The sequence below is a fragment of the Pomacea canaliculata genome, linkage group LG2 (assembly GCF_003073045.1).
Source record: "Pomacea canaliculata isolate SZHN2017 linkage group LG2, ASM307304v1, whole genome shotgun sequence".
NCBI lineage: Eukaryota > Metazoa > Mollusca > Gastropoda > Architaenioglossa > Ampullariidae > Pomacea > Pomacea canaliculata.
Window position 1 is genome coordinate 28,191,316 of NC_037591.1, and position 11,268 is coordinate 28,202,583.

Here is an 11,268-nt window from a genome sequence, read left to right on the forward strand (position 1 = left end):
AACAAAAACTGTTATTGATGGTTAATATTTTTTATAAAAATTTTCGACCGGTGCAAATAATACTAGACATACGGACAGCGCCATTCTCGAGATGTGTGTGGGTGTGGCTTTGTGTCAGGGTGGGTTCTGCTGTGCCCTTGCGGGACCCACACTGTACTAGAAGGAACTGCATGTGCTATCCCTGAAGGAGCTCCATATCCTTGAGAAAGCGAGTTCGTGGGTACTAATCTGTCGTGATTTTTTTTTTTTTTTTTTTTTGAGTAATGACTTGAACTACCTACCATGGATAATATACTGTCTCATTGTAAGACCAATACACTGCAGTGACCCCCTTAAGCCAGTAAGATAGTTAATACCTACAGACGGTGTGAGATGACAGCACTCTTGTCAGTGCCCCTCTCTTTACATAAATTTCGGCTGCGAAAGAGCTGAATCACAGCATTACAAATAAGACTTTAATACGCCCCGACAGAAGTGGTAGGTGTTTCACCACTTCTCTTCCTCTTCTTTTTCTTTCTTTTTCATATCATCTTGCCCTCTCTCACACTCGTTCACGAAAAATCACACACACACACAGTTCTCTTTTCCTATTCCTCTTGCACGCGTTGGTATCAGCTTTGAATTAATTTGTTCAAGTTATTATTTACAATTATTCTAAGGATTTGTCCCTCTTCCCCACCCCGACACACCACCCTCTTCACAACTGAAAGTAGAGTTTTTGCTGCGTGGATTGGGGTATATCGACAGGTAACGGTCATTGCAAAGATGACCTGCATCACCTTGAACGGGCGTTTTCATTCCTCCGGCTTTACTCTGAATTTCAGACTCCTTAACGGAAGCTTCTGAATAAATCCGACTTTTAAATCCCGCCGCTAGCTGTTCTATTTATAGCCTTGCCCTTTACACGTCTTTGTGGAGCCAAGCCACGTGTCACGTCACGCGCAAGCTTCTGGTTACATCACACAATTCGTGACAGTCCGAGACAATGCGCGCACTGTCCTTCAGAACAGGGCGTTGACTCCGTCACCACTTGGTACAATTGTGTCAGACATGGGAGGAAAAGAAATTACAGTGGAACGGTACTTTAGCTTTTTTTTTTTTCTCTCTGTCCGTCCTTTTCACCACTTGTTCCTTCCACCAACCTTCTTTCCCTTCCCACTACCCCACCTACCTCCACACACACTCGCACCACACATCAGCCTCACGTTTGTTGCAAGGTGTTCAATGCCTGTCAAAAGTGAAGGATGACGATGCTAGTGAATTGAGCTGCCGCGTGATGCAGCACTGATTCTTCTGCACCGATATGCACCTGGGTTCGCCAGGGACGAGGCCCCTTCCCTGCCCTTTCCGATTCCCTTTCCCCACAAACCAAAACGATTTCAAGCATGAAGATCTTTAAAGACTACAACGCCCTCCGCCCTCCACACTTGTCATTGCCTTTAACGGACAAGATGACGAGCCATCAAGATCCCTCAAACGATCAGTGCAGGTCAGGGGAATGAACTGCATTAAACTAGTGAAGACTGTGTAGGTTAGTAGATTAGAAGGTACACCGATTCACTTCTCATCTCTCGCACGCATATTTTTTTTTCCTATGTAATGCTGGTTGCTTCGAACTCATATATTTATTAAGTATTTACTTTAAGTATTAATCGTGATGTTATTGCAAAGCTGACCTGTCTGAGCTGTTTTGTATTCTAAACGTGTTACTTTGCAAGGTAAACAAAGCTGGCTGCTACACAGCACACTGCACGTACTTCTTCCCCACGACCCGTAACCGAGGTCACATTTCAAGGCGCCCTGCCGCTGCAAAATAAACCTCGGGGTATTTTTGAGACAACATCCCGGCTCGAGAGACATGTCGCGAGAAATGGCTGCCATCCCAGGCGGTTTTCGTATGTCTTAAAGAACCTTTTCAAAGACCCATTATCCGGGAAAAAATGTGGACGATCCTTCTGATAAATTTGTCAAAGTTATTATTTAACAATTGCATAACAGCTTTGCCAGACTTAGTCAAATGTTCATCCAGATCCACTCGCATACCGTCGAATATGTGACTGTGTCTGGCAAATGTTTCCGTAAAAGTCGTTTAATAAAGGGCCAAGCTTGGTCACATATCTCACAATATGTGTCCGATGAACAAAGTGTCTTCAGTATTTCATCACTACGTCCACTTCCTTCGTGTGATGGTGATCGTTTGAATTACAAAGGGAAGTTCCGTGTTGATTGCTGCCCTTCTCCCATTCCACCCCGGGGACACAACACTGCTTCACTAATAAATTTTAGGCGAAGGAATGCTGCTCAGACGGTTGAAACATATTCGTAGTGTGTGTATGTTTGTGCAAAATGTAAACGACAAGAGACATGGGTTGGGTGGGTGATCTGTCCCTGGAAACATAAATTATGATTGGTTACAGCTCTGCCTACCACTTCGCTGTCGGCATTTTATCCCAAGTAACAAAAATAGTTTTAATTGCCTGCATTTATCTTTATTTCAAATCCAAGTATCATCACGCAAGCATCGTTGTCGAGTCGTTTATTTCACAATTCGATATTCGATAGTCTTTTTTCCCATTCTGTGTTAGCAGTTATTGTTTTCCTATTGACTGAAATATATTTTTATAGACTGGATTTCTTTCATTCTTTCTTTTTAAGGTTAGGCAAAGACAGCTTATTTAACATATACTGGTCTCTGTTTCTTTAGACGTTTAAGAAAAATCGAGTAATCAGAATCTGTAAAGACAGTAGTCCTTGCATTTTTTCTAGATTATACAAGGACTATATGGTGATGCATTTACATTTTCCAGTTTTTTATAAGGAGGGGTAGGCAATATTTATGTTTCTTGTTTGTGAACTAGTAACAAAAAACAAATTTACGTGTTTCTAACTATCACAAACATCAAACTTATCCTCGTAAAATAAAACAAATACCAACACTTTGCAAATGAAAATAAACATAGCAGGACCAGCCATAGATCCAAGCCTCCAAGAAAAAGATAAGCGTAAAACCAAGGAGAAACAAAGTCGGGGTCACGTGGTCTAATCAAGGCATCGCTAGACCATGCAATCCCTATTTAACGTTAATTTCAGAACATCGTTTCCTCTTACAAGCTACAGCATCAATTTCCCCGGAGTCGTGACCCGACATCCAACTAAAAATGACAACGGGAAGTCACGCTCTGAGATGAAAAATGTCCGAGAGTCACAGGGAGTGTCGGCACTGCATACTGCAAGCTACCTACGCCACGGCAACGAGACCGGCGATGTACAGGAACAGAGGGGCTGAAGGCACTTCATCCTTGCACACTTGCACACTTAACGTGTGTACCCTTAACCATAACCAACCCCCAACTCCCCAACACACAAAAACACGTTAATTCATAAAAACGTTTGATGCAAAATGACTTCTTTATGCTGATACTTGTTTACGTGAAGGCGTGGAAACATTTTTTTTTTCCTAAATAAACAAGATAATTTTTTTGTGGAGGGAAAGTTAGGAACAATTTAAGTTGCAAAAGAAAACAGGGAAAGCATGAAATAGAGTATTGTGGATAAATGCTAGCATCAAGAAACAGTGACAGTTGCTGTATCTGAATAATCTGTTCTTTTATTCTTTGTGGACCGTTACTGCCTGCAGTATAACATCGAAGAAAAAGAAGAAAGTGAATGACGACAACGACGATAAATGCGACTTCCACTCACCTTTATGTCCTAAACCTTGACAGTCAACAAGCACAGTGGCTGCCTTTATCCCTGGTCAGCGCCGACTGAGGTGTGGGTCAGACGACGGGCGTCGGCGTGCTGCAGCATATAGCCAGGTGACACGAAGCTCAAGCGATGGGTGGGAGATACACCTTAACAGTTATGAGGATGATGTCAAGACAGGGGAGGAGGGGAGGGTGCAGGCGTGAAGGGACCGCAACGCCAGCCTGTCTTCTTCAGTCCGGGACGGTCGTTCCTCATACCTAATGAATCTTGCTTCCGCCGGTGACGACATGTGGCAGTTACGGCGACAGCAAGGTGCGGGCGTCTTTCTCGTGGATTTTTTTTTTTTTTCCCCCATGCTGCACTTGATCTTTTATTCTTTTCTGTTTATTGAGTTTTGTTTTGTTTTTTAATTTATTATTTACGAACACGTCAGGAAAGACTGCATTGAGGTCAACAAGTTGAAACAAAGTAACATGTTTCAAAACTCGTAACAACATCGAAAACATGTGATTTTTCAATGGTACACATAAACGGTCGTGTAAACAGAAGAAATTGAAATGATGTGAATACTGAAATAAATATAATGGTATACAGACACATAGAAACTAGGTTAATGTCAAACTTGGACAGTTTTCATAGGGAAATCTGTCCTTAGACTTGTGGAGCACGCTGATTCCACTTTTTATTTTAAAATATTGTCCTCCACATCAAATCTTTAGTCTCTCCAGTAGACCAGCGTTGACCAACTGTGATATCAACTGACCTGATGGCAATGGATAAACATACAGAATTCATTTTTAACTGTAGCTATCTAAATTTCAACATATAACAGCACAATCAGTGCAGGCTCGCAACTCGATAGTTCTTGGAAAAAGAGTGCCACTAGTGCTAACTCTTGTCTGTCCGTGCCTCTGAAGTCCTCCCAGAAACTTCAGTTACGTCTGATACATCACGTAATCTGCACACTCAGCGGTTACCACAAAAAATAGGAAAAAAGTGGGCCACAAAGGTCGTAAAGATCGAAATGCAAACGATTTATTGCAGCATGAGAGCAGCCAGAGCACAGACAAAGGATCAAGCACCCAATTCATATCTGTTGCAAATGTTCGGCGCTGCTATTTAAATCCGATTCTGTCTTATGTGGTTTCATGCGACCGATTTTAATTGCACAAGAAGAGATGACGAGTGAGAGGGAAGCAGACGGTTGCAGATGGTAGTAAACGATGTTTTGACCATCACCTACATTGTAGTCGAAACTCTTTTGATTTGCAAGTCAGGTCTTTAATCTGGAAAGATAAAGCAAGCATAGTACATATTCCGGGTAAGGTAGGATGAAAGATAAGAGTGTTTACATTTCCCATCAGGTCCTCACCCTGGTGATTTCTGACAGGTGGAGATATGTAGGACAGGGTGGAGTGATAGAGGGGCGTGGAGATGGGATTATTCGATGTGTGATGTGTGTAGGGCAAGTACAACGGATGTAAAAGATGATAAGTAGACTCCAAGAACGTCCTATAACACTTCACAGCCGAAGCAGCTACGACTGACCTTTTTCTCTGCCATGCCTCTATGTTCTAGGCTCTCGTTTTCACCATTAAACTACCAAAAACTCCCAAGTGTTACACAAGATGTGTCTTATATGTCTAAATTCCCTATTGTAGGTCAAGGTGTGTTTATCGACTCACTGTAGTGCTACATAATTGTTTTTACTCAATGTGTGTCTACATTCCCTAGTGCTGTATAATATATCTATATTCCTCGGTGCTTATGGCCCTGTGTCATAAACTGCTTCTGATTATCCAAAGCCATGCGGTGTTTTTTCTTAAAAGCCTAATAACACAGGTTCCTCTAAGGTGTATCGTGACGAACAATCGGTCTGTGGAACCATTGAGATTGCCTTTTCCGTGGAGAAGCTTATAGTCACGGTACTGTCCTTGAGAGAGGCTCGAGCCATCTTCGTTGGACAGGGACCCGCAAGTAACCATCTCAGGGAACTCGGTGACACGGGGATGTGTTGAGAACGGGGAAACCAGGCGTGAGATGACAGGCAGACAGGCACACCTTTAGACAGGTGATCCTCTGCAACCGGACAGGCAGACAGACTTGGGTGCAGACCAGACTATCCTCCGAAGGCAGACCTTTTATTCAGACACTAATTTGCCAAAACCCATAAAAATTCAGTCTCCACAAAACCATGAGAGAAAAGTTGTGAGCCATACACACAGTTCGCTTGTAGCGTTCGCATTTTCAACGCTCCCTCACACCCTATTGTCTCGCCTCGTTTCAGTCAAAATACACAAAATAATCTTTTCTCTTTCCGACTTTAAATATTTTCGTCGTGGTACATGTATTTGCATCTCTCCTCTCCATCATCATCATCATTCAGTTTGCCTTTTCTTAAGTAAATTCGAGTTTAAGAAATGCTCACCGCAAAAGTCCAACAAGAACTACCTACTTAGATGATCACATACAAAAGTGGACAGACTTTGATCTAAAAGACCAAAATGATATTCGGACACAACCCTGGAATTTCCACCATAGTGCTGCACAGTGTGGCCACTAACTTGTATTACTGGACTGCTGGCAGACGTTTTTGTTTTCCAGTTAACTGCTAACACGAGGCATTAGACGACAAAGCTTCCGGTTTATTCACATTCTTTGTTTAGGTTCGCCGAGACTAACAGCGGATTCCTTCGCTAGAGGCTAAGCGTTGGTCTTGGCAGACAGACAGCAATCCACTTATGAATGTCCATGGTGTGTCTACCTTCCCTATTGTTGCAGAGCGGTCCGGTGGCGCAACGGTTAGCGCTGTTAGCGCCTGTCACCAATACAGTGAAGGTTGGCTGCCCTGAGTTCATTTCTCGTCTCGGGCACGCTGATCTTTCTCTGCACGTGGCATCTGTTTACAGGGCTGGCTGCTTGCCGTGATATAGCCTTAGTTGCTGACACGGCGTAAAACGCCAATTCCCCCCACCCCCCTATTGTTGCACAAGGTGTCTAAATGACATGTTGGACCTAACCCTCCAGAATCTTCCTCCCGACGCCAGCATGAGTGAAAGAAAGAAGGAAAGAGAGTCTCGACATTATCAAAGGCCTTTTTTGAACAGTCAAGATTTCTGTCCTGCAGTGAATTCAGGTTCACAATTCACAACTGATAGAGAAGGGTACGCAGGTACGCATGCAGACACCCGAAGCAGACGACATTTCGCCATGTTGTGACGTCACAGACGGTGCCGATAAGCTTCACGTGATCATTAATCCCTCATCGACTGTAGTCAAGCTTCAAAATGGCGGACGTGCAACAAGAAGAAGCAGCTGGAACCGACAGGACGGTACCTACGCTAGATGATGACAAACAACCACAAGAAGGCGAATTTGAGGGAGCAACCCTTCATATTGAAAGCGAAACACATAATGTTCAAGGAGTACCTGAGGTCGAGATTGTCGAACCTAGGCTGTCAAGAAATCGACCAGGAAGCGTCATCGGTCGTCAAAGCATTCGGAGCACCACTAGCCGCACGTCAATGAAACCAGGAGTTGTGAAGAATGATGCATCAGCTAACTCGTTTTTCAGCTACAAGGTTTTTATATTGAGTCATATCGTGCTTTCTTGTTTTTTCCCAAAATATCTGGCGTAAAAATACAGGTACACATGTGGCTGTGTTTGGAAAATATGAAAGACAGGAATGCATCGCCCCGTTCGATATTGTTTAATAATAGCAACATAGTTTTCGTTTGTTTGGGCCTAAATATAAGGCGCATTTTACAAGCATATAGATGGAGACTGATATTAGAGTGGGTCAATGTTACATGTACGCCAGCAGGAACATGGCAGATAAAGTGCCAGAGCTACAAAGTAACTACATTATGGTAGCAGCAATCGTCAGCTCAGTTTCTTCCTTCCGTGTGTGCATGGACATGTATTTAATATAAGTTCGTGGTGTGTGTGTGTGTTACATAAATGAGATGCATACATGTGTGTGCGTATATATATATAGCTAAACATGTATGTTTCGTGTTCAGGAAAACTCTTTCCAGACTGCTGTCGACAAGATCAGTACCATTATCAAGCCAGAGTTGGATGGAGAACTTCTAGGTGCATGGCTTCTGACAGAGTAAGTGAATATATGTTATTGTCTATGTTCAAAGTCTATATTAGGCCCAGAAAAAAAGCCGAAAAAGCCATCTTTAGACAGGAATGAAACCCCTACCTGCAAAGGATGTGCGTTCACATTATCATTGTGCATAGATGGAGCAACAGATTTATATCCAAAATATTAAAATCATCATGGGTCTGTAATTTTTCTCAGTGATAATGCATAACAAAATGAGTGGTTGCTCTGCATGTCTACAGTAAACATTGCCTAATGCTCTTTCAAAATATGTATCAGTCATCTTTTTCTTCCTTCTTTAGAGTTCAAAGTTTCTTTTTTATATATAGTTTCTCAACTGTACATGCTCAACTTGAACTTCAAGAAAAATGCAAAGGGTTGGAGCAGAATACCTGTGCATACGCTGCTGATCATCAACCAATTTAAAAGCTTGAAAAGCTCATTGATGTTATCCTGACACACTTTGACAGTTTCTTGCAGTGATTCTCTCTAAAATTCTGACATATTTTTTTAAAGTGCTTTCGGCAATGTTTACTGCAGATATGCAGAGCAACCACTCATTCTGTTACATATCACAGGCATACATGGCTGTCTGAAGGTTTTGGTTTTTTTTAGCTGTTTACTTCAAATGTATTTTTTGCACAATTATTTCTTTGATAGCCCAATCAGTTCAAAGTGGACACAATGTTTTCAATAACAATACTAAAGAGATCATAGATGTTTGCAACTGCATGTTTAGTTGATGTGTGTCACAGGATTGACCACTGGGACTTTGAGAGGGAAAAGATTATTCTTCTGACAGCCAACTCCATGTTTGTGGTAAAGTTCAACTTCATCACACAAACACTGCACGAGTACCGCCGCATCATGCTTCACATTATTGAATCTATCCATGCGGGGGACTTTAAATATCCCAACTATTCCATCATGCCGTGAGTTCAAATAAAAATTATTTTTATCGTGCCATGTTCTAGCTAGTAACACCTCACTGCACACAAAACACACACACATACATGTATATGACCCGCCACCACAAAATTAATCCTGACTCACACTTGGCAGTTTAATAGCAGAGGCTCAGAAAGGTGATTAGGGTCAACTTTGTGCAGTTTCACTTTTTTGTGAAAATGAATTTATTTGTCATTAAACTAACAGAAAAATACATTGTTGTGTTAAAAGAGACATGAGAAATGGTCTTAAAATACATTTTAGTCAAGGTACCCCATAGCAATCAGCCCTGATTTTGCAGGCAAATGACGAAATTCAAATGCTTTTTTCAAAATGGCTGCTAGTGTACTTGAACACTTCAAATCTGTATAACTCTCTCAATTTTAGGACAAGAAAGACAATTTTGGTATCAAAAGAAAGCTCAAAACCAATAGATTTTAACTATAAATTTTTCAAATCTCAAATTGTTTAGATAGGATTCATTTTGTGGTGGTGGGTCATGAATGTAAATACATCCAAGAGAGTCAGTCTTCTATTTTGCCTTATGTTTGTATATGCTGTAAGTTTCTGGGAGAGAAATCCAAACTGTGGGTCAAAATACTGCAAAAGATCACTTGTCAAGGGTGTAAGCTCTTAATATTTAAGTTTTCTGTCAGTTATAAGCTTCAGTAGTATTTGAATTTGTTTTAGATTACTATTGTATCACTGGGTGTCATGCTGGATTGTTTTTTTCATGAATATTTTTGTTGCCTATCCCCAAATAAAGTAACATGTAAAGGATAATACTAAGATAATATTTGTCTTATGAAAGGAAATACAAATGGTCATGACATCTTCCTCTGGATATTAGATGCATGATACTTCTATCTGTTTCCACCTATTTTGTTATGATGTGGCAATTATAAGATAAATTTGTTGTCCAGAGACCGACAGCATGGTGGTGTTCAGATTAGGTGGAACCAGAGTGATGGATTGTCCTTTGGTCAAAAGTGGAACCCCTGGTGCTCTGACATACCCTGGATAACACTGGCTCACCACCCCATTATATACAACCCCAAAGAAAATGAGACCGCCACATTCAACGTTGACGAGTTCTTCGAGTCCTTGCTGCAGGCAACTAGTAAAGTCTATGAAGTACGGAGACCAAATGAAAAGGCGAGTCCCACTTGCACTTACTTCCCCATTTTAATCTTGTGTTTGTTTGTGTACCCGCACACCATGCACTTTCATGCCAAGAACTAGAGGGGTTATTAGTACTTCTTTGACTTGCCATACCTTCTCTTCTTTTGACCATGTATGCTCCAAGAGCACATAAGGTGAAGTTCAAAAATAAGTAAGATCCTTCTTACCTGTCTTTCCCAGGTGACTGTTCTTGAAGGCCCCATTGAGATTGAGTGCTACGCCAGTCTGCCTTCCATGGTCTTCAATCAGAGTGGACTGGGCTTCTTTCGAGATCGCAATGGCATGTGCTTCTAAAAGATTACTGCAAGGAAGTGTTTAATGTGACAAGGTGGATGGACTTGTCCTTTCCCATGATTGGGACTTTTGTTCTGTGACATGGAAATTTTTGTCATGTTCAGCTGCCAGTTTGATTCAAAGAGCAGTCTATGTTTGAAATAGTGAGTAGTGCAATGACTACCAGATTGATTTTTGTGGTTGTTGATTTATTGATGCATTCTATGAAAAAGATATTTTGGAAGTGATAATTGTTACGATGAACTTTTTACAGAAAGTATTTTTATGTTTTTAACAAATTTATTTAAATGAGTATTTAATTTTTAAGTGGAGTTTATTGTACCCGTGTTTGCTGAATTCATAAAATGATTTTGCATAATATTTTGGATGGTATATTGCCAGAATTTGCAGAAACAAAGAGTACAGTTCATGTAATTAGATATTCCATTCACATACTTTCCTTAATAGGTTACATGAGGGAAAGGTGACATCAACAAAAATGCACACCCTGCAATATATCTCAAAGTCAAACTCAGTTGTGACAAAAAAAATTTGGATGGTTCTCCTATGAAAGTTTATTTTCGTCACATTATAACTTGTGGATGTCTTTGATCTTCATGTGGTTTTTTTTTTCATACATATTTACATCACATGGATCTCAAGTCACTATATATCATGTCCTTGTAAGAGTATCAAAACATGTTGCCATACTTACCCGTTTGTGCTTCTGTGCATTTGCCTACTTGTAAAGTAGAGACGTCACTGCTTGTTGGGCAAAGGGGAGTAAGTTCCATTGCTATACAAAACCACAGTAGTATCCCCTGTTCTACCTAGTTTCAAAACTTTGAGCGCTTAAAGATAGGCTAGAGCAGTGATGCCCAACCTTTTCGGCCTGCGGGCCATATCCATTTCGGACAGCCGTGTCGCGGGCCATATCCATTTGGGACAGCCGTGTCGCGGGCCATATCCATTTCGGACAACCGTGTCGCGGGCCACTTCACCGCAAAAATACACAAAGGAAAAAAAAAATAGAGCAGATACCATT

At 41.3% G+C, this 11,268-nt stretch overlaps 2 protein-coding genes across 2 annotated transcripts in view; one reads left to right on the forward strand and one right to left on the reverse strand.

Moving 5' to 3' along the window:
* Nucleotides 1-4,298, reverse strand: part of LOC112556382 (chloride channel protein 2-like) — a 38,213-nt gene extending 33,915 nt beyond the window's left edge. Inside the window, exon 1 of the mRNA XM_025225343.1 lies at nt 3,703-4,298. The gene's annotated coding sequence lies outside the window, so the exon portion shown is untranslated. The remainder of the gene's footprint in view (nt 1-3,702) is intronic.
* Nucleotides 4,299-6,939: 2,641 nt separating this feature from the next.
* Nucleotides 6,940-11,213, forward strand: LOC112557756 (tumor protein p63-regulated gene 1-like protein). The gene is made up of 5 exons (XM_025227781.1): nt 6,940-7,289; nt 7,732-7,823; nt 8,576-8,752; nt 9,692-9,923; nt 10,131-11,213. Exons 1-5 carry the CDS (start codon nt 6,996-6,998, stop codon nt 10,242-10,244), a joined length of 909 nt encoding a protein of 302 aa, XP_025083566.1. The 5' UTR covers nt 6,940-6,995; the 3' UTR covers nt 10,245-11,213.
* Nucleotides 11,214-11,268: the final 55 nt, after the last annotated feature.

Bases quoted from the DNA above. Each gene is read 5' to 3' on its own strand.
- LOC112557756 (XM_025227781.1), top strand. From the start codon at position 6,996: ATGGCGGACGTGCAACAAGAAGAAGCAGCTGGAACCGACAGGACGGTA. The intron at 8,753-9,691 runs GTGAGTTCAAAT...TTTGTTGTCCAG, and splicing joins CCCAACTATTCCATCATGCC to AGACCGACAGCATGGTGGTG. The intron at 9,924-10,130 runs GCGAGTCCCACT...TGTCTTTCCCAG, and splicing joins TACGGAGACCAAATGAAAAG to GTGACTGTTCTTGAAGGCCC.